The sequence below is a fragment of the Mycteria americana genome, chromosome 21, assembly GCF_035582795.1.
Source record: "Mycteria americana isolate JAX WOST 10 ecotype Jacksonville Zoo and Gardens chromosome 21, USCA_MyAme_1.0, whole genome shotgun sequence".
Lineage (NCBI taxonomy): Eukaryota > Metazoa > Chordata > Aves > Ciconiiformes > Ciconiidae > Mycteria > Mycteria americana.
The window spans coordinates 3118871-3141964 of record NC_134385.1 but is presented as its reverse complement, the minus strand read 5'-3'; the positions used below and the strand labels follow the sequence as shown (position 1 = coordinate 3141964).

The 23094-nt window shown below is 55.0% G+C and overlaps 2 protein-coding genes across 2 annotated transcripts in view; one reads left to right on the top strand and one right to left on the bottom strand.

Moving 5' to 3' along the window:
• Positions 1–4047: 4047 nt before the first annotated feature.
• FNDC5 (fibronectin type III domain containing 5) lies at positions 4048–22282 on the top strand. The gene is made up of 6 exons (XM_075522118.1): positions 4048–4463; positions 13927–14042; positions 14347–14545; positions 16016–16108; positions 19565–19698; positions 20515–22282. The coding sequence occupies exons 1-6, from the start codon at positions 4385–4387 to the stop codon at positions 20554–20556; spliced, it is 663 nt and encodes a 220-aa protein (XP_075378233.1). The 5' UTR covers positions 4048–4384; the 3' UTR covers positions 20557–22282.
• Positions 10099–23094, bottom strand: part of S100PBP (S100P binding protein) — a 28175-nt gene continuing 15179 nt past the window's right edge. Inside the window, exon 4 of the mRNA XM_075522116.1 lies at positions 10099–10316. Coding sequence (XP_075378231.1) covers positions 10163–10316 — 154 coding nt within the window. The 3' untranslated portion in view covers positions 10099–10162. The remainder of the gene's footprint in view (positions 10317–23094) is intronic.

Below are 23094 nucleotides of genomic sequence, written 5' to 3'. Positions count from 1 at the left end.
GACCCCGCGGGACGCGTCTGGGCGTGGGGCCGGGGTGGGGGGTCCCTCCCGGGGGGCCCGGAGGGATGGGGGGGTTCCGGCTGCGGCCCCCCCGGAGCTACGCGGGGCCGGGCCCGCCGCGGGGTGTCGGCAGGTGGCAGCAGCGGCCTTCGGCAGCACCCGCAGCACCCAGCACCCCCTGCACCCCCTGCACCCAGAGAGCACCCTCTGCACCCCGCAGCACCCTGCCAGCCGGCACCCTGCACCCCCCTGCACCCCCTGCACCCAGAGAGCACCCTCTGCACCCCGCTGCATCCGGCCAGCCGGCACCCAGCACCCCCTGCACCCCGCAGCACCCCCTGCACCCAGAGAGCACCTTCTGAACCCCGCAGCACCCTGCCAGCCTGGCACCCTGCACCCCCAGCACCCCGCAGCACTTCCCTGCACCCCGCAGCACCCCCTGCACCCAGAGAGCACCCTCTGCACCCCGCAGCACCCTGCCAGCCTGGCACCCTGCACCCCCCTGCACCCAGAGCACACCCCCTGCACCCCGCAGCACCCTGCCAGCCGGCACCCAGCACCCCCTGCACCTTCCTGCACCCTGAACAGCACCCCCTGCACCCCCCATCACCCTTCAGCACTCAGACAGCACCCACTGCACCCCACAGCACCCTGCAACACGCTGCCAGCACGCCTCTCAGCACTCCACAGCACCCCCTGCACCCTACAGCATCCCGCAGCACCCCCTGCACCGCACCAACCCGCAGCACCCTGTACAGCTCCCCCTGCCCAGCCCCACACCCTGGCAGCCCCCCATGCAGGACCCCCACACCCAGCACCCTGCGCAGCTCTCCCCCAGCGCTCCCTGCAGCCCTGCTCCCCTTTGCGCGTGACCCCTGCAGTGTTCCCTCCAACATGCGGAGTCCCCCCGGAGCACAGCGTCCCCCCGACACGCAGCACGCCCCTGCGGGCATCCACGGCCGGGCAGGAGCCCCTGCGGGCTGGGGGGGTCCGAGGCCCCGGAGCGGTTCCTGGTGAGCGGTCACGCAGGCGATGCGCTGCCGGGTGAGCTCTGCGATGGGGTGCAGGACCTCTTCACCCCAAGGGCTTGGGGTGCCACAGGGAGGTGCAGGCAATGGTTGGGGGTGACCGAGCCGCTCTTGGGGAATGACTGCGGCTCTGGGGGCTGGGGCTGGCCCAGGGTCTCCTGGGGAGCAGCAGCACAGGGTCCCCCAGATCTTCTTCCCTGAAGAGCGTCCTTCTGTCCCACCATCGCCCCTGGGGACCCCAGGGCTGGGACTGTCCCTCTCTGGGGACATCCGGAGCAGCTCCGCACACCACATCCATTTCCCTCATGGCCCGCACAGGAGGCACCCCGGGCCAAAAAGGGCCCCTCGCAATGGCCTTAATCTCATGACGCTGATTTAGGGACAGTTTTCCGTGTCACAGGGATGTGGTCTCGGTGCTCAGCTCCTGCCGGAGCCCGGCCCAGCATATTTAGGGTGAGGTGGGACAGGACGGGGGCTGGGTGCAATGAGGGGGACGGCTGGTGGCCTCCCAGGTGTTCGTCTGGTGATGCGAGAAGGAAGAGGAGCGACCGGCGAGCCTAAGTGCGTAATTAGAGCTGTGACTTAATTGGCACACCGGGAACGGGCGATGGGCATCGCACGACTTGAATAGCGATGGGCCGGTGCGGGCTGGGGAGGCGGAGGAGGCTCCGCACTGCACAGGGAGGCAATGGGAGCCCAGAGGAGACCGGGGGGGGCCAGGACACCCCAAAAGGCCTTGCCCGGTGGAGGGAAAGGAGAGGGGAGAGGGAAGGGACGAGCACAGCATGGGCTGCCCCGTGCACCCAGGGGCAGCCAGGACCTGAGCCCCTGGAGGGGACCTCGGTGTGGTGGCGATGTCCCGGGGAACGTGCCGAGGATGGCAGACATGGCAGGGCTGGAAAAGAGCAAATGTTTGCCCTTTGTTTGGAAAGGGGGAAAGGAAAAACCAGGGAATTACGGTGTTAAGACTCTGGAAAAATACCAGAACACATCAAAAACCCTCTTGTGAGAGCTTGGGAGGCAGCAGGGGGACGGGGACCAGCCCTCTCGCATCTGCCAGGAGCAACCGGGACAGAACACTGGCTGTCCTGCATGCTGAGGCCCGGCCTCGGCTCGCTGTCGGCACAGGACGGGGTCCGGCACAGGACGGGGTCCATCCCAGGCGGCACCTTCCTGGGGCTGACCAGGCAGTCCAGCTGCAGGGAGTTACTGGTTTTGTGTGACAACCCCTCCATCTCATGGCTGCCGGGGGATTTGGGGCTCCCCGTTGGGAGGCAGGGAAACGCTGCTGCCGGCAGCGTGGAAGCGCATCCTGCCGCGACCTCGGCTTTGCGTTTCTGCCGGCGGCTGGAACCGGTTCGGCAGCGTCTGCCTCGGAGCTGGGGGCTCGTGGTCCCACCCCGGGCGCACAGCCCACGGGGGGAGCGCTGGCAGGAGCCCGGCACGCAATGGAGTCTCCTGCCCAGCCTCGTGCTCTGGCGAGGGAAGGCCCAGGGGAAGCAGGAGCCCGGCCTGCAGCCACCCCTGCATGGCTGTGCCCAAATCCCAGCTCCATCAGCTGAGCTCACGCAGCCCAGCCCCATGCAGCTGGATTTGGAGTGGGCACCGAGCTCAGCGCAGGCTGCTCCAGCGAAGGGCTGAGCCCCGCCGCCAACCTGGGGCTCCCGCTCCCCCCCAGCACCTTCTCCGCTGCTGAAGTGATGAAATTTTAATCTGCTGCGAGGCAGGAGATGAAAGGAAGGCACCGCAGGCGCTTCCCTGGGAAGCAGCCGGCTGCAGCCGAGCGCCCCGGCATTGCGATGGGGTGCAGTATGGGCACGGCCCTGGCACCGCTACACAGACGCCGTGCTGGGAATGATCGTCTCAGGCTGAGGAAAGAGAGCGGTGGAATGGCACAGGGCTGGAGTTTGGCAGGACAGGGTTGTCTTCTGGCTGTGGCGGAGGCTTTTTGGGTCTCTCTTGGGTGATGGGTACCTGTTGCTTCTCCGGGAAGGGGCTTTGGTTCATGGGGAGACACTGGGAGCTCTGCAGGATCTCCTCTACGCGAGGGGAGCCCTCGGTTGGGGCATCCGTCACTGCGATCTGCAAGCACGACTGCGGTCTGTGCATGGCAGGAGGGTCCCCAGCACCGCTGCGGGAGGACAGGAAGGGGAAGGCGGCGGAGGCTGCCAACGCCAAGCCCCTCACGCCCGATTCACTCCCCACTTCATCCAGCACGGCTCTGTTGACACCACTGGTGCAGAGCAGAGAGAAACCACCGGTCCATAAACCAAACCGTAGGGACCAAGTGAGAGGACCCCACCGACGCTCCCGGGAGCCCGCAGGCCACGCCGCGCTCCCTGGCAGGCAGCAACAAAAAATACCGGGGCCGGACAGACAGCGAGTGAGCGATGCCGCCCAGACACATGGCTCCCAGCCGGACCCGTCCGTGTGTGCTGGGACCTGTAGCCCCTGCCCGCTGGCACCCTGCAGCCACCGCAGCCGGTGGGACCACCCCGGGCCATCGCAGCCAGACCCTCATTGCTGGCGGGGCGCGGCGGAGGGCTCGGCAGAGGCTGCGGTGGCCGGAGCAGGGTCCCCCCATCCAGTGTCACCCAGTTTGGCATCGCTGAGCTGGGGAAATGGCTTCTATTGCCTTCAACTAGTTACCATAAATCAGAGCGCTGCCGGCTTCATTAACCTGGAGGCACGGCTAATTCCAGAAGCTCATCTAATCCTCATTACCTCGGAATTTAGAGCCCGGCGACTCGCAGGGGCTGCGTGAAACCCCGGCGGTAAATTGTCACCGCTGCTGCCTGGGGGTGAGAGCCCACCTCCTTCCCCCGGTGGCCCGGGGGGCCCGGCGGGGAGCAGCCCCCGGGAGGGCTGGGCCGGGGGTGGGCCGGGACCCCGGCGGGGGCGGGAGGGGCGGGACGGGGAAACCGAGGCAGGCAACGGGGCCGGGTTGGGCGGGGGGGGGGGGGGCCCAGCCGCCCCCGTCCCGCCACCCCCGGGGCCGGGGGAGGGACCGGAGCGGGGCTGCCCGGCGCTGCAGCGGGCGGAGCCGGGGCTCGGCGGGGCCGCGCCCGCCCCCGCCTCCCGGCCGAGCCCAGCCGTACCGTACCGAACCGAGCCGCGCCGGGCGCTCCCGAGCGGTGCCGAGCCGTGCCGAGCCCAGCCGAGCCCAGCCGATCCCAGCCGAGCCCAGCCGAGCCCAGCCGCACCGGCCGGTACCGGGCGGCCCCGGCGGTACCGGGCCGCGGCGCTCTCCGCGGTGCTGAACGGCGCCGCCGCGCCCGCAGGACGCGCCGCCGGCGGGGCCCGGCTCGGCCCGGCCCGGAGCGGCTCGGCCCGGCGCGGCGCGGCGGCCGCGGGGGATGGAGCCCTTCCTGGGCTGCACCGGCGCCGCGCTCCTGCTCTGCTTCAGCTACGCCGGTCTGCGCCCGGTGGAGGCAGGTAAGGGCCGCCGGGCCCCGGGAGGGGCTGCCCGGGGTGGGGGGGGGGGGGGGAAAGGCTTCGGCGGGGGGAGTCCCCCGGTGCGCCCGGGTGGGAGCAGCGGGTGAAGCGTGGGCGCTGCGTGGAGCGCGGCCGGGCAGGGCTGCGCCGGGGGGGACGGAGTCCGGGGGCATCGCCGGCCGGGACTTCGTGGGGAACTGGGTTCGGGAGAGGCGTTTGGGGGATTTCGGGCACGCAGCCCCGGGGCACCGGTCTCAGGAAGCGCCGAGCTCTCGCTCCCACCGGTGTCCCGGCGTGGGCGCTTAGGGCCGGCCGGCCCCGGGGAAGGCGGCTCGTAGAAATGTGGCGTGAAAACGGGGGTTCGGGGAGAGCGAACAGAGCCCCTTGCCCAGCGCCGGGCACGGGGGAGGCAAAGGCTCTCCTGCCCCGCAACAGCAGCGCCCGCTCATGTCACGGGGCTGAACTGGAGCGGAGGAGGCAAAACCAGGTCTGCTCTGCCAACGCCCCGGCGCGTTAGCCTTGGCGATCCCTCCCCGACTCCTGCTCGCCCCGGGCTGTCCGGGGCCCAGCCAGGCACTGCCGGGAGCCACCTCTCCACGGGGCACAGCGCATCCCGGCCACATCAAACCAGGCCCCTTCGAGCTGAGCGGGTCCTCTGAAGCGGGGGATCTTTCGGGAAGGCAAAGGTCCCCATGAGCTAGCTCTAATTTTGGAGCGACCGGGACGTGCTCAGGTCCACCCTCCTCCTCTGCATCAGCTGGGCTGAGCCTTCGCTCCAGCACCCCGCGCCCGGGTGCCACGTCTCGGCAGGTGCTGGTGGGTGCTTCCCAGCCCAAGCCAGACGCCCTCCCCGGCTCTGTGTAGCCAGCCGGGGGGCTGTCTCCCTCGCTGGCTGCAAGATGTTGGTGGAACAGCTGCTTTGATTTGCAAAACGCTGATTGACAGAATATCTTACATTCCAGGAGGCTGGGGGTGACAATTAGGGTTGCAGAGCTTCGGGGAGTGGAAATTCCTGCGCCTGAGCCAGCCCCGGGAGTTGCTGGAGTTACATTCGCCCTCGTCCTGCCCGCGCCGGGGCCGCAGCAACCCCCCGAATGCCTTCGGCTCTGACACACGCGTCCTTGGCCAGACATCGGCACTCTGAAGTTGCCGTTTCACAACTGACAGTCCCGGGGAGATTAATGAAACATTCCCAAAAGGAGGGAGCGATGGGGAAAACACCGCGGCACAATGGAGGCGTCTGCAATTGTAACAGGCCTCCCGATTTTCTGTCAACTAGGCCACTTCCCCTGCTCGTCCTTATCCTCGAATCACCTCAGTCAGTGCCTGAGAGTAAACAGGGAGTCGTGTCCCTGCCCATAACCGCCTTCTGCTCCTGTCTTACAGGCAGCGTTTCTGTGCCGTAAGGTGTCCGTGCCACGTTAGGAGCCGGGCAGCTCTGTAAACAGAGATAGCCGCCCTGTCTCGCGGCTACGGCGGGCGGTGGGGAGGCAGGAGACTCGGGTCTGGGCTCTGGCGAAGCTGCGTGACCTTGGTGCTGTGCCACGTGCCCGCTGCCTCCTCTTCCTGTGGTCTGCTTTGCCAAGGGTTGTGACGGGCTCTCCCCGCACCCCGGCGAGGCAGCGAACTTGCGCTGTCCCTGTTTTTCAGAGAGGGAGAAGAGGAATGAGGGTATGGAGTGATTTTCCCAAGGTCACACAGAGGTAGCGGCAGCATCACCGGCCAGTTCTGTGTCACCCAGCTCTACCCGACGATGCGGCCACGAGGCTGCCAAGGCGAGCAAGCCAAGAGTCATTGGAAAAGCCCGTGGAGAGGAAACTGTCCCCAGCAGGGTCAGGCAGGGATGGAGGCTTGGCGGTCCCTCCTTTGGGACCCAGAGCTCATGCATGGGTTTAAAATAATGCCTGTGGTGAAAGTTAAAGCTGCTTAAAGTTAAACTGAAGTCCCTGGGAGAGGAAGGGTGCAAATTCCCCCCTGCCGATGCAGCGGCGAGGGCTGGCGAGTGAGCGGCAGAGCACGGACCCTGCTCTGAAGGGGGGTTTGGCCAGTCAGGACCGTTTTTTGGCAAGGTGGTGCCAAGGTGAGCAAGAAGAGGAAGCAGGACCAGGACAAGCTGAGAAATAACCTCCACGCTAACGCTCTTCGATAGCCCTCAGCATCCCACCAGCACCCCAGGGGTAAAGCCCTCCAGCTCACTCCCACTGCTGCCTGCTCGAGAGGGTCCCTGAGAAAACATTCAGGATGGTTGGCAAGGCAGAAATACAATTTAATTTTGCCGCAGCGCTGGCTCTGGCAGCGGGATGGCCTGCCCTGCCCCGCCTGCGCGGTCCGAGGTGCCAGCAGCCCCCTCCTCGTCAGGCAGAGGTAACGGAGAGGGTGAACTGTGCCGGGCTCCGTGGCGCAGGGCTGCCGTTAAGGGCTGTAAGAGCAGCAGGGCGATGCTGCGTAACGATGATGAAAGACCCCAAAATAGGCCGCGGCCCCTGCAACTTGCTAGGGCAAACAGCATCCCGGCGAGGCGCCTGCCGGTAGGGCAACTCAAGTCAGGTTTATTTCTGCGAGACGGAGGGGAAAGACAGCGCGCGGCTCGGGCGGAGGTAGAACCTCACCCTCCAGCGCAGCTCTTGCCCCATCCAGCTCTCGGCCTTCACAGAACCTGGACTGGCCCCCAATCCAAGGAGCCCCTGAACAGCTCCTCCACCTCCGCTTCCCAAAAAGGGGTCAAAACCACCTGGCTGGATTCTGGTCGCTGCTCAGCTTTAAAGCAGCTCAGTGCTTTTGTGCCTTTCCTGCGTGTTCTCACACCCTGAGCCACTCTGCAAACCGGGCTCCTCTTCCTCTGCTGAGGTGGGTCTCCATCCTCACCTCCTGCCCAGACAGTCCCACCAGCCGCAGGGGGGGAAGGAGAGCAAAGCGGAGGTGCCAACCGCACCGCAGGTGCTCTTTCCCGACCTGTATCTCACCAGGCACGCTCACCTTCTCCTCCGAGCCAGGGGAACCGAGCTCGCCTGAAGTCTGGCAGGATCAAAACCAGAAGCGAGCAGTAGGCTCAGCACGCACGAGAAAGCAGCGATCCGTCGGACAGCTATTTGGAGATGGCAAACCAACCCTCTCCAGCCCCTTCCCGTCTCACGAAGGCCACGGAGATTCCTGGCCAGCTGACCGACGGCGTAAGCACTTTATTGATTTCTGCGTTCAGCGTAGGAGAGATTTAATTGAAATATGGAGGTTTCTAACCTCAGTGTCAGCCTCTCAGCAGGGATGTTGCTGTGCAAAGCAGCCAAGGTTGTGCCATCCTCTTCCAAATGCCATCTCCTGCTGGGAACATACATGTGGAAAACGGAGATCCCTCGCAGACAGGGACGCGCTCGCACACACAGACCATGCGCAGGCACCGTGGCAGGGTCCAAAAGCAGCCTTCGTGGAGTGGTACCCATGTCCTGCTACCGAACGTGGCCTCATCCTTTTGGCATTTCTTGTTAAATAAACCCCTCCTGGTTTATATAGTACCCCGAGGCCAAATTAAGGGCTGACTCAAGTATAATTCAGTTAAAAGCAGAAATGTATTGAGCAGCGAAGCATGGAAATCTTTATGTGTGCAGAGCTGGGTTGGGACCAGCCAGCAAACCCCCAGGAGAGGTATGGGTACTGGCATCCAGCGGCTGGCCGGGAAACTCCAGGGCTCGCTCACCCTCTCTGCCTCTGACAGATTTCTCTCCTATTCCCCTGTTATGACATAGGTGTGGGCTGAGACGAGCTAGAAAAGACCGTGGTACCCAGTCCTCCCCAGACATTTGGGTCCTGGATAAAACGTGCCACGGCAATGACTCTGCTCTGGGTTGGCAGCGTTAAAACCCGAGTCACGGCATTGGTGAGAGCTGAGCAAATCCCGCCCGGCTTCGGGACTCAAGAGAGTCAGAGGTTTGGCAGCACGGGACGTTCTCCGAAGTAGGGATGGGCACAAGGCTAACCTAAACCCCAGCTGAGGACCAGCGCTGCCGACTCCTCTTCCTCATTCCTCCTGCCCTAAGGAATTCCCGGTGGCTGGGCTGGATACAGCGAGCGTCTCCGTGCTCCCTGAGAGGGCTCCATCCTCCTTGACAGCATTTCCACCCGCACCTTTGGGCACCCGCTCCCTGGGGGACTGGCGATAGGGCTGGGGGGGTAAGAGGGGGCTGGCCTATTAATATCCCATTTGTACAGGGGAGCGGGCAGTCAGCAGGAAATAATTGCCTCTTTCCCAGACTGAAGAACCACCGGTTGGTCTTTCTGCTCTTTGAAATTCTCAGAGCTTAGCAAATATCCCCGCTTCCCATGCAGCCGGGAGCGGGATGGCAGCGGTGGGCCCTGCTCCCTCCCACTCCCTTGCAGGCTCCCTTCATTAAAACACTCGGGGAAGCCGAATGGCGCGCCAGCCCTTCCTACATACCCCGTAAAGCTGACAAGCAATTATATCCACTGAAGGGAGCCATGCTGGGAGAGCAAAGAAAGGCTCAGAAAGGCAGGGAAAGCAGGTCTTTTTGTACCCACGCTCAGGGAGCAGGCAGCAGTGCTTCGCGGAGAACATCACACAGGACCTTACGGGATGCTCCTTCCCCTTGCAGGTCGTGTCCTTCCGTCTCCCGCGTCCGCAGGGAAGGTTGCGGTGCAGGAACAAAGGGCTACTGGTATTTAAGGCTGACATTCACTGCTTCCCGCAGGAAAGGGCACGCAGCTTGCAGGTGGATAGCACTGAATGAGCCGCTTCAGAGCCTCGGCAGGCACTCTGCTCGCTGGACCGGGTCCTAGGGGCTCTGAAGCAGCTGAGCCTTTCACAGCAGGAAAGGAGCTGCTTGCGGGAGAGGAGCTGACTGAATTGGAAAATGCCGTGACTACAGCGTAGCCTTGCCCATGGAGGAAGCACCTGCACTTCATTCAGGCACTTCCAAGCAGCTGGAGTTTCCAGGACAGTTGAATTCAGAAGGAGCACATTTGGGGGGAGGCCGGGCCCCTTGGCTGGGGACATAAATCCAGGAACAGGCTCCAATTCCAAACCTATGGCCTGACCACAGGACTCGGCTGGCCGAGGTGACCTCCAAGGGTGTGATACTTCCACAGATTCTTCCTTTCTCTCTAAGCAATAATTCCTCCAGCAGCTTGCGTGGCTAAAGGCAGCAGGGCGGCTCTCACCCCCCACCCCACCATAAGAGCTCCTGGCAGAAGCTGCAGATTGAGAGTGGCTTCAAAAGAGAGAGACACAACAGTAAGGAGAGGGACCACGGCAGAGGAGCCAGGAGCTCTGAGCATCTCCCAGTGATGTCTTTGTGGCCTAGGTACCTCTCTGATCCTGGAGGTGCCAGGCAAGACATCCTGGTGTCTCGGACACCCCCTTTGCTCACCCCACCACCCTCGATCAGCAGCCCCCCTTTTGCAGGTGATGGCAGCAGTGGGATGGAGACGACCCTTCTTCCCTCTCATTTTCCCTCCCCATCCCATCCACGCTACAGCTCCGATGGTGAAGTCAATATAAGGGGCAGGCGGGTGGTTTCCTCTTCCTTGTGCCAGCAGCCACTGTGTCGACAATGAAAAGCCAGGGAGGAATCAGCCCAAAGCTGTAAAGTATGGGTTGGTTTTTTTTCTCTCTCTCAAATAAAAGTCCATTAATAATCAGCAAAGCATTTAATGAGAGGCTAGAAGGAGTTCTCAGCATTAAGAGGGGATTAAGGGTAATCTTCATCGCTCGTGCCTCCTTGCTGTGTGGAGGCGGTTCTGACCTGCTCTTGCCAAAAGGGCCCAAGGTGGGTAGGAGCGAGGCAGGGCTGGGACACATGGCCCTGGGGGATATAGGACTGCGACTCACCTGAGGAAGGGTCCCTGTGGGAAGGAAACAAGACATGGTTTAAGCACGATCAGTTCTGAAGCAGCCATTCACATTTAAAAATCGTCAGGATTTTGTCTTAATTAATCAGGGCTCCCCCTTAAGGAGGGGGCTGCAAGTTCTGCTGACATGAAAATGAGAGCAACTTTTCATCCTAACACACAGCTCTAATTCAAATTTGGCCAAACAGATCCTCTGCCAGTTTGCAATGTGTGATTTACTCCGGCAGGCATCGCAGCCTCTGCGCTGGGATGAAGCTAAACTGCTAAACCAGAAATCTTGTACCATATGGGTCCCTTACAGAACAGACAGGGGATGTGCTGGCCTCGGCGTCTCTGGAGTAAACATGCATGAGAAAGGCTTGATGCACAGCATGTTCCTTGCTATCTCGCCCGCAGCGGGGGAAGGAACAGCCCCTGGGGCCATCCACCTTCTGCGCCTGCTCCCAGAACACCGGCAGCTTCCCTGGCCGCCACAGGCACAGAAGCAAAGTTTCCAGGAGTTGTATACGACCCTTGAAGGAACCAAACGTTTGGATTTGGCACCTCAAGGCCCTGCTAGAGATGCTGACCCCCTACAGCCAGCTGGGAAACAGAAATTACATCTTCTCCACCTGACCTCAGCCAGGCTGGCACTACAAAGAGCCGCAACTGGCCCAGGGAGCCAAAAGCGGTGTGGAATATCTTGGAACAGTCATTAGATTTTAGAAAGTCATGATCTCATCATGCATCTCCTGGGAGCGAGGAGAAAAGCAACCTCATGGATGAAAATTTTGGTTCCAAATTATTCATTCAGCTCTGGGAGCAGGAAACTCATTTTCCTGGCTTTGTATTTCTCTCAAACACTGTGCTTAATACTCTTTTCATACCGCTTTTATACTGGTTTGACACCACTGATTTATGTGTAGCTACTCCTAATCTGTGGTAGTCAAAGGAAAGGCACGCTCAGATCTGCTGTCCTAGATTTCACTGTATTATCTGCTGACTCCAACTACCCCGTCTCTCTCTCAAGTATTACTACGAAGGGGGTTTTCTAGAGTGCTCTCGACCATCCAGACCAGACGATTTCTCCCCTGCCTACATTCAGAGTCCTGCTTTGCAGGCTCCGAGCCCTGGCTTGCAGCTTTGCTTGCAGCAACCCTGCCTCGCAGCCCTCCGCCCTCTCAGCAATTGCCAGAGAGGTTGCTTGCTCTTCTCCAGCTCTGCTAGGTCTTTCTGACTCCCCCATATTTTAGGTCATCAGGAAACTTAGACACTTTTTATGCTGCGTCTCCCTCAAGGTCACAATTTTCAAAGGGGACTCGGGCACCAAGTGGGGTGGTGCTGTATGTTTCCTTTTCCCAGCCCGAAGCTTTTTCCTCGATACACTGCTCTCTGTTCCTGTGGGGTTAATTCATCTCTTTTCAAAGGCCTCCTCAACCTAAGCTGGGCAAATCAGTGGTAGCTCCTAAAAAAAAAATTTAGCTCCTAAAAATATCTAGGAAAGACAACCATGCCGGGATTTAACTGTACAGCTGCACTTTGAGAAGGGCGAAGTGTCTGGCTGCAGCTGGAGACTGTTTTGTCTCCCATCTCTCAACTCCGTCATGTCCTCCGTATGTTCTAGCAAATTCATCAGGCATGACTCACAGACCTTCCCTGTACGCATTCCCATCTGCTGACTGCCCCTTCCTAAAATTAGACCCTACTCTTGTTGGCACACGGGTTCAGTCACGGGGGAAGGTGAGGAGCTGCAGACCCACGTCCCTTCCTTGTGTCAGAGGAGGGAGCTGAGTCCAGAAGGGACTGGTGTTCAGGCCGAGGAGGACGATCCGTCTCCCCCTGCTCAGCTTGTCCTTGGCCCTGCTGCTGCAGTGGAGGGTGAGGATGATAAATGTTTCCGTTCTCTGAGAGCTGGCTGGATACCACTGCCTTATTTCATGAAGGCCAGCCCCTGAGAGATGAGAATGCTCTGGGTCAATACCGACTTGATCATCTGCTCCAGAGAGGAAGGACACCTCCCCCTATGAAATCCTGGAGACCACGATTGCTTGATGCTCCTCCTTCTAAAGTCCCAAATTTGTGTGAACTTAGCCATGCACCTTTCAGCGACCTTTTTGCTCACTGAAGGACTCACTAGAATCCCTGGGTCCGAACGGCTTGTCCAGACATCCTATTCCCACAGGTTTCACTGGTGGGTGTGGGTCTCCCATCAGACCCACAGAGCTAGAAAGAGGAGCTCTGAAGGCTGGATGCTGGGTGGTGTTTGGGGAGGAGACAAAGGAATAAGCTCATCGCTCTGCTAAGTGTAGAACAGCACTGACCTTCAGCTGGGGAATTTTGTGCTCCCGTTATTTTCTCTGTTCCTGGGGGAACATTCACCAGGAGTGAAGTCAGTTGTTAGGAGACATTGACACTATAGCTAGAATATTTTTGGCCACATTCAGGCGGCTGGGACTGACTATAAATCCGACAAGTGTTACTGGAGACGTGCACACATGCATCCTTCTTTTACTGTTGACCTCAGCCCCGGCCCCAGAAGGGCAGTGTTGTGCAATGGTTACAAAGCAATGAAAGTATTATTCTTTGACAAGAGTCAGAAAAAATGACTCCTCCTCACCCTACTGACCTCCTGGGGGTAGTCGGAGTGCTAGCAGTCTTATTAGCATTTACTGCCTTTGGGTTTGGGGCACAAGCTGGAGATTGTGAATTAAATTTGACCAGAGGAGAGGGAACAGGAGTCCAACCTCCTGCACCAAGGGCTGGAAGGACTGTGCCAAGCCTACGAGGTAGAACCTTCCGTCTGAGATGCCAAGAAGGGCTTTGCACTGTGCAGCTCCCTCGGGAAGAGGCTCCCGGTGAGGGTGTGCAGGAGCCCAGCTGGTACATCAGAGCTCAGCTCTCCTTGGCAAGGCTGGCAGCTACGCAGACCCACCCCGCGGCTGGAAACTCAGCTGCGCTCTGGAGTTGGGAATAAACACAGAGCCTCGGGCTACCGCTTTCATGGCCTGCCCTTTTCACGTTACAATGGTCCATCGGTGCCGTTGCAGCATGTTCTGTCCTGTCAGCTGTAAGCGGATGGTTGCTGGATGTCCTCCGACCATCTGAGAGACAGCCCATCAGCCGCAAAACGTGTATAAAAAATTTTCTGTCAAACTAACAGGGAAAAGCAAAAGAAACGCTCCCATTTACTACTGCTGAATTTCAAACCTCCAGAGCGCTCATCAAAGCATTCAGTTTTCATACTTCCAAGGCAGATTTTGCATTTCCTCCCAGCTGTCACTGTCAGACTGTAATGGGAAACAACAGAGAAAACGTGGTACGTGACTGGGAAGGATGGGATGAATGAGCCACTCTGTGGTCTGCTGTGTTGTCAAAAGAAACTCTTTCCAAGGGTCAGTTATTTCACACATGTCTCATGCAACTCATATTCTCAGCAGAGGGCTCCTAGAACCTCACTGGGAATTAAGACATGGAGTACCTGCAATTTCCAGGTCCCGTGTCCAGAACCACACACAGGAAGGACAGTGGACAAGGTCCTTTCCCACTCCCTTCCTTGCCCTTGCTCTGTCTCCTGCCTGCGGCTGTGACTTTGCCTCTGTAAAGGCTCTGCTCTCCCTCCTTGCAGACAGCCCGTCGGCTCCAGTAAATGTCACAGTCAAACACCTGAAAGCCAACTCAGCCGTTGTGACTTGGGATGTTCTGGAAGATGAAGTTGTCATTGGATTTGCAATTTCCCAACAGGTATGGTGCCAACAGTTACCCAGTTTTGGTCATGTTCATCTTCACCCCAGGTCCCCTCAGTTTCCAAATTCTCTTGCTGCAGTTTAAGCCCATTCCTTCTCGTCCTGTCCCTCGTGGCCTGGGAGGGGACTTGGCTTCCCGTCCTCTTTGCAGCAGCACTTCATGTATTGGTAGCTGCAGAGAGGAAAGGGTCCGACGGTCTCCACATCCGTGGTGGACAGGGCAGGAAGCAGTGGTCTTAGGTGACAGCAGTGCACACGGGAGGCCTCTCCACCACTCTGTGCTCTCCTCTCTCGGCTTCCAGAAGAAGGACGTGCGGATGCTGCGCTTCATCCAGGAGGTGAACACCACCACCCGCTCCTGTGCCCTCTGGGACCTAGAGGAGGACACTGAGTACATTGTGCATGTCCAGTCCATCAGCATCCAAGGCCAGAGCCCTGCCAGTGAGCCAGTCCTCTTCAAGACCCCCAGGGAAGCTGAGAAACTAGCCTCTAAAAATAAAGGCAAGTGTGGGTGAGTTCCTATGTGGCCCCTGGGACGCCCAGGCAGCGTAGGGCTCTGCAGAGAAGAAAGCAGTATCCTGTGCAGTGAGAATAGCTGGGTTAAACGCACGCAGAACTGAGTGCCCTCTCCCAGCCCCACGTAGACAAGCAGGATGTCCCGAGTGTCCCCAGCAGACAAGGCTGACGGGTGCACAAAGCGATAGGGAGACGCTGCCGAAGGCTGGCTGTTCATTTCTGCCATTTCAGATGAGATTTAGCAGGCAAAGTGAGGAGAAGGTTTCCAGACTGGGAGCTGTGTGTCCAGCAACCTTGCAAGTGGAGAATGCCAGGGGAAATTCCTGAGCAGCCTGTGAACTCATGTGGAAATAGACCCCTGGATGGCACTGGGCACACCACCACTGTGCTCACAGGGCACTCGGGGGGATTCGCTGAGCCTCCCGTGCTTGGATTCCAGGACAGCAGGGGGAAAATACACCCAGAGACTGCCACTTTTCTTACATTTCAAATATATCTGCCAAATCACAGAAAGTTGAGGTTGGAAGGGACCTCTTGAGATCACTTAGTCCAAACCCCTGCTCAAGCAGGGTCAACTAGAGCAGGTTGTCCAGGATCATGTCCAGTTGGGTTCTGAATATCTCCATGGAGGAAATCAGGCACTTCCTCACTGGCAGCTCCTTCACTTGTTCCTCTTAAACCACACCAGATTGTTGAAGGTTTTCTGTCAGCAAGAATCTCTGCTACAAAAAGGGCTAGGGAGTACAGGGGTCTGGGATATAAAGGGTTACTGCCTGCCTACTGAGGACCCAGCCTGTTGCGGGGCTTTTGGCCGCGGTTCCTAGGATGTTGTGAGTTCTTGACTCTTTCTGCAAAAATGATTTGGTGTCTGTAAATACTGAATTGCTGTTCATCTGAAAGCACTAAGAGGAGCACTGCTTCCGTCCCTGGAGGCCTGAACTGTAATCTTCTTAGTGCTTTGAAGCCAAGGAGGCGCATTACGCCCTGCAAAAAGGCTCTACTCATTTCTGAATCCCATGGCTCCACTGAAAAAATATCATGCCAGGCTCCACACTGCTGAGCTGGGAGAGGAACTGCTGAAGCATGCAAGGCTTTGTGACAGGCGCAGACGGCACTAACAGAGACCAGAGACAGAGCAGAGCGAGCTGCCACGGGGCCAGATAACATGTGGGCTTACCCCATGGCAGCTCCTCTGTGGTAACTGCCTGTTGATCCTGTCTCACCGCTCCTCCCTCGCCCCATCTCCTGCAGGTTGTCAGGGGCAGATGCTGCAGAGCAGCTGATGCTCTGCAAGTTCAAAGCTCAGCCTGGCATGACTGTCGGGCAAGGACTCTCTCCCTGCTAGCTTCGACCCTGACGCACTAACGATTTAAGTCAAAGGCACTGTTAAACCAGCATCTAGTGCATCCCGAGCCATGCAGTAAGGTTTCATGATCTCTCTTTCCCCTTGTGCAGATGAGGTGACAATGAAGGAGGTGGCGAAGAAAAACCAACAGCTGCGAGCAGGGGAAATTCTCATCATTGTTGTGGTGTTGTTTATGTGGGCAGGTCAGTTCAACGTTTCTGTCAAAAGCACGCAATATCCCTAGGGCCCGGTGGCTTGCTTGGTTTGCATGTGTAATCATGTAGGGCCTGAAAAGAAACCCTTCCTCCCATGAAGAGTACTGTATATTCAGCTGTAAGGGCACCTCGGTTCCCTCTGCAGCATCCCAAGTCGGGCAGTGCCAAAAGCAGGTGAATCAATGGTCTGATCTGGTCCAGCAGGAAGCAGATAATGGACTTGATGAACCAATTGCCTAATTCCCCATGGCTAATCCTGTAATCTCAATTTTTCCAGAACGCACTGATGATAATGCCCTCAGCCATCCAACAGGATGCCTCAAGCCCTTCAAGTGATACAGGTCACTGTAATTATCTGGCCATTATATGTCTCCAACTCTCATGCAAAACAGAAATTTAAGAGTCTCGCTCTCAACACCCACTATTACATATACACTAAAACCCACTTCAAAAATCGATTAAAATAATAGAAGCATTGAAAGAACAAATGGCCCCAAACGTCTAAACACCAATAAACCCAGATCCTCTCAACATCCACTATTAAAATACAAAGAATAGTATTTCATGGGAAGAGGAGGGACATTAGCAGAAACACATTAACCAAAAGGAAGGCAAAGTCTACACGAGCTTGGGACGGTGGGAGGAGGAAGGACCAGCATTAGCTGAAAGCTGCTGTCCAAAAGGGGGCTTTGGAGCCAAACTTTTGGCAATCTTTTGAAATTCCACCCTAGTCCTCCTTACACCTTGCAGCCACTAATCCTTTTAATCCAAGCGGAGGCTCCGCTACAAGACAGCTACGGTAGTATATGATTTTATAAGCAAGACCACATGCCCAGCTGCAGCTGAGAGCACCTGGTGCTGCGGGAGGTGCAGTAAAGCCATCCCAGGGCCGCTCTGCTGCGGGATGCGATGGGCATAGCTAGGCACATACATTAAGCCAGCCTGTAACAAAGCATCAGGTAAATGTGCTCCTTCAATACAAAGATCCCTCACTATGACTTTCTGTTAATATGTACAAATATATACATTAAATTTCCAAAGAGAACCAAGCGTTTTCCAACATGAGTTTGGGATCCCATTTCAATAGAGCTTATACCAAATTGTACCTAGGACAGATCTCACTCATATGTTTTAAACCAGCAAATAGGGAAAGGAAAATGCCTCTGACTCCTGCTCCATCGGCTTATGAAGTGGCTGCGGCCAGTCCTTCAGCTTGTTCACTTTGGAAATTACACGCATGAGTTAATGGGAAATAAAGTTTGCACATGTTTGTTTTCTATTTAGAGCCCCAGCCTCCCCTGCCTGCCAGTCAGCTGCTGCTCCTGCTGCAACGTAAAACATTAATGAAACAACATTTGCTCCCTGCGAGTCACAGAGCTCGTTGCCCAAGGGGGAATGGTTCAAGTGACCCAAGGAAATTGGCAGGCCAGGAAATTAGCACTATGGTAAATCTATGATCCAGAAAAGACCACCTTTGCCACTCGGTATTTAGTTCTCTCGTCCCAGACAAACCACTTTTCCACACACAGAGCGTGTGAACAGTCGCACAGAGAATTTTCCTCGGTCGGAAGAGAAACCCACCACAATTGTACTGAGTGGCTGATGACCTTGACAACTTGTAGTTTCAGTGGTGAGCATAACGTTACGTCCCTTAAAGACGGTGGTCTGTCATCTCTGCTGCTGTAAACTGCACTGATAGGGGTTGCATCAGTTTACTCCAACAGAGGATTTGGCCCATTTATACTAGATTCTGCTGAGATGAGATGAGATACCTCCAGGGAGAGATGTGAAGAGGAAACCAGGCACTGATCTGAGATCTGTCACAAAAGAGGGGGATGGAGGGATTAACTGTGTCCTGTACAGTTCTGCAAGGTTTCTTACAAATGAATCCAGGTGACACAGAATCAGATCCACGTATAATTTTTTTTTTGCCCTGGAACCTCCTGAGTTTACCATGCATTATTTGCATTTCCAGAGACTCCACAGCAATTACTGCTAAAGATGATAACCAAATGAAAACCTAAACTAAATTACAAGGCTTCCAAAACCTCTAGTCCATGATCTTTTCAGCATTTATGTCAAATTTTAGCTGTGCATATTCAAATTTAAATGTGCCAGTAAATACAATCATGAAACAATCATGTGAAGTGACTGAACAACTGATTCATCTCCCACTGTTGTATAATCTAAAACTCAGATCAGCATCTGAACAAAGAATTTGCTAATACTACAGTATTAGCAAATTGGACAGATGACTTACCTTTAAAAAGGAAAGTGGGTGGGGGGAAAATCTCTCTACATCTAGTGGGTTCTTTACAAAGTCTCAATACACAGCCCTTAACCTTGCCTGGCCATAACCTGAACGTATGACGATGTTTTAGCAAATGCGAACCGGAACCGGTCTGCGCCCAGGGCTCTGAACTGAGACAAGACCCAAGCTCTTGTGCTGTCTGTTTTTCTGGTGTTTTTCACAGCACTTTGCTTCTCTGTCCCTCAGTTTTACCATCAGAAATCACAGAAGGTGTGACTGTGGCAGATGTTAACCTATTCTCCTAGGATCAGCCATTTGTTCACATATGCAAGAAAGAATCTGGACCAATGTGTTTATCAGTAATACCTGGGGGCAGCTGCCATAACAATGCCTCACTTTATAAAGCAGTTTGTGATGATCCGGTGAAAGCTTTACATATGTTTTGCTATTAGGGGAGCTGGAATATTTTTCAGTAAGGGAGAAGCAGCATCTGCCTGGGTCTGCTTAACCTCTGTGTTTGGCATCTGCAGGCAGAGAAGTTACTTGGTCAAAATGTCATAGAAAAGCTTCCAAGAAAGACATTTGCAGCCTTCTTACGTGTCATGGCTGCCCCTGCTTTTCTCTTCATGTGCCTGCGTTTGTGGGAGGAAATTTCCACTGGCAGCTTTTGCTGCCGTCACTGTTGCATATTTGCAGATGTTGTCCTGCTGCTCAAAAGGCACTGGCTTGTATCACATGCCGGCAGGTACGGTACCTGCCTCTCATCTGCCAGCTCCAGCTCCTTCTCTTCACCCCAGAGGAGAAAGATCAGAGGGCACATTTTCACTAACCGGAAATTCCAGGAGCTCCTGTGTTTGCAAAGCAAAGATCCCATTTAACCGCACAGTTAGTGTTGACCGCTATCCAAATGGAGGGCTTAAAACACTTGTCCCATTTAATGACAGGGAAGTTGGAATATAATTAATCTCCTGTCCTTCTGTCTAACTAGTTTAGTATGGAATTAGGCACCGAGAAGGAAACAGCCAGAGGGCTGACTAGCTGTGTTAGAAAATGATTCTTAGGAGCAATTGTGAGTGCTGCTGAGATCTCTACCAGAAGGCATAAAGCCGGCTGGCAAGCAAGGGATCTCTTGGTCTCCACAGGCTCCAGGAGCTGAACTCATTTGTGTGATCACTAATGCTTTTTCCTGTTAGGGGTGATCGCCCTGTTTTGCAGACAGTACGATATCATCAAAGATAATGAGCCAAACAACAGCAAGGAGAAAGTCAAGAACGCCTCGGAGAACAGCACTCCCGAGCACCAGAGCGGAGGGCTCCTCCGCAGCAAGGTGAGATGCGGCTGGCATGCAGTGGGGGACGGGGCAGACAATCAACTTCCAGCTGGGCTTCAGCTAAATTACCCAAAAAGCAGCCTCTGTTAAACATCCTCCCTCCAGCCGGGATGCAGAAAGGAAACACCCCTTCACATCCACGCATGCCAGTACCACGGCTTTGTTAATGGTCTGAGCCTCCCAGACGCATCAGGACACCAGCACTTCACTCCTGCCTCTGCATTAGCCTGCACATCCATCAGTAAAACAGATCTCAATCCACATTGCTGAAATATCTGAACACCTCTGGAAGAAAAATGCACTGAGCGATGCTGCAGTCCCTGAGCTGCTCGGGTCCTTACCCCCACAGCAGCCCTTAGATGGCATGTGGTAAAGGGGATATTACTCTTGCAATTAACTGAAGAGCTGATCAGCAGAAGCATGGCTGGTAATACACATGATGTTAAAGGTAGGCCATATCCATAATGTAAGCAGACTCAAGCCTATAATTTATACCAACTTATTTCCATTAATTTAAGTTTCTTGCGTTTCTATTCACAACTTGCACTCTGGCACATCCCCACCACTTCACATTTACTTATTATTTGAAATAGTCCACTAATTCATGCTCATTCAGAAGCAGACAGTGATGAACCATGCACCCCTAAAGCGTCAACTCTGGCCCTCTGTCATTATCCTGAGGGGACGGGAACAAGAACTCTTACAAACCCCAAAATTGACCAGCACACTGCACTGATCTCTGATGTGGGTTTTTTTCCCCTCTCTAGCGATTCCTATACATCCTTTCTTCCTTTGTCTCCTCTTCTCTTCTAGTTTCCAAAAAACAAGCCCTCAGTGAACATCATTGAAGCGTGACAGCCTGCCATCTGATAGATGGACTCCATTCCTCACTCTCACTTTCTGCCTCTGAGCCTTGATGACTAGGGAGGTGAAATATTGTTGGAGCAATTTGGAAAGAGACCTAGTGATTGTCACTTGCTGGCATACACCTCCTTGTCTGTGTTCTGCAAAACATCGGGCCAGAAAGAAAAATCCTGCAAAAAACCCTGAAACCCAAACAAACAATTAAGATGGAAAAGCATCAGCAAGACAGCTGCTGCCGGTGATCCTGTACTGGACTCATGAATCACCTGGGCTGGAGCAACTTCTCATGCACTCCTCTCCACCCTCACACTCCGTCTTCTGGTTTCCCTGTCTTTGGAATTGTACAAGGTTTTGTTGTATCTTTATTTTGTCTCACTGTCACTACATCTTGACAGTATTAATGTGAGCTCAAGCATCAGTCACTGTCACTCCTCTCCAAGCAAGAAAGGAGGAAAGCTCATCACAGACACAACTAGCAACCAGATTTTGGCTGCTGTGTGCTCTTGGCTTGCTTTGTTCCATTGATGTGTGTTGTGTAACACGTCTTTTGCAGGTGGGTTTTTAAAACAAAAAAAAAAAAAAAGAAAAAAGGCATACCCCAGGTTTCCATTCCCACTGCGAGAACTTCTCTGGTTGTTCTCCAGTTAGGCTGCAGTACGTGTCTCCACCGTTGCTGTCTCTCCTATCTTGCACTGGTGCTCTTCATCTCAGATAATCGGGGCACACCGAACACTGAGGCACAGACCAATATGAGGGGACACCAGAAGCCGTTATTTAGCTTCCAGGATAATTTCAACCATTTTCTTCATGGTATTTTCAGCTGGGCCTGTGTCCACCACCAGTGTGATAAAAGGTCCATAAAAATGTAGCCAGTCAGCAAAAAAAAGAAAAAAAAGAAAAAAATCATGATACCGGTTGCTATGCAAGGTCTCCAGTGGCAATAGCTATTTATTGTGAAAGGCTCTTGCCTAAGGGACCTTTTTCTGAGGGCTTAAGTTCTTAAATTGCTTCTTTTAGTAGGGTTCCGGTGGGAAGGTCTGGTTCTCCTTACACGTCCTGTCTGCACTATTTTTGTGACGTTGCAATGCCAGGTATCTGCTGGAGGCAGTCCTCCATAAAAAGGAGGACGATGAATGGAAAAGACGTTGGGCTGCTTCTCTCTCTTATTAAGTGCTTGATGTTTGTAAGCAGACAGGATCCCTGGGATTGCTGGTGCTCTGGAAGCTGGTAGATGCAAGTCCATCACATGGAAAAGATTTACTCTTTGTAGTGTGCCATGGGGTATCTGTATTTATTTAATTAGTCCACAAGACCACTCCATATGCACTAGGGGATGAGGCAAGATCCTACCTGTTCCATCAAATACCAAGGCAGGTTGGCCTGAGTAGGGTTTGAATCCCATTACAACAAACCTGCACTGGTTTAAAAGTCTCTGCAAAGAAACAGGCTGGCAGTAACCGAGTTCAGCCATCTCTCCTCTTCCACTGTCACCAGCCTTTCCAAAAGAGTTGATTTGGGAGAAAGGCACTAGGAAGTCAGATGTGTTGGTGAACAAGCAAGGGTTTCCCTCGTGCCACTTTCAGAAGGCAGGCCAACCCCCAAGGTCTCTTCAGTGGATCCTTTGCCAGAACATACTCCTCCATCACCAAGAGGGAGAGGTCAACACCTCTGATACAGACAGAGCAATAAACATTTTATAATGTACAATAAAGGATTAAAGGCATCTCTTGTGTCCTTGTAATGTCTCAATTTAGTAATATTTCATCTTTGTCTGCTTCAAGCAGAACACACACAATAGAACAGGGAGATTTTCTCTCTATTTCCCAGGGACTACAGCATAAACTGTTTTCTCAATGTCTGGGTGTAGAAAACCAGAAAGGTTCAGAGTTCACCCTGGTCACGGGATGAAGGGGAAAAAAAAAACCCAACAAACTTTGCAACATAAATAGCACTACAGCCATCCCTAGCAAGATTCTTCAGACGTGTCTGTTATCTCCTAAGAAAGAAATGTCATTTGGAATCCATACCCCTATAAAGGGAGATTTAGGACAGATGGTACAGCATGTGCAAAACGATAAGGGAGATGCTCTCTCATAATCCTAGAGCAGACAGCCAAGCAAGCAGCCCTCGGAAGCCTGCTAGTGAGGAAATTCAGCCTGGTAATTTGGCAGGTTTGGGGGGTGGGGGGTTGTGTGTCTGTTCTTAAAGACAGTTGTCCCTGGGAATTCAGACCATATCCCCTTTTTTACAGTAACTGTTGTTGTTCCCTAGTGACAGGTTTAAACTGTTTCTTTCCTAACAGAGATGTGCTCACTCCTTGTTTGGAAGAAAAAAATTAAAAGGTAAAGCGTCAGTGTTTGCGCAGAGTTAAGTATTCACGCCACAATGTGGCAGGAGGTAAAAGGGTTATCATTATGTTCCATAACTGCAGGCTTTAAAAGTCAGGTAATAATGCTATTAGTGAGAAGAAACAAATGTAGGCTGGCAGCAACTCAACTCAGAGAGGGACTTCAAGCTATCCAATTCAAG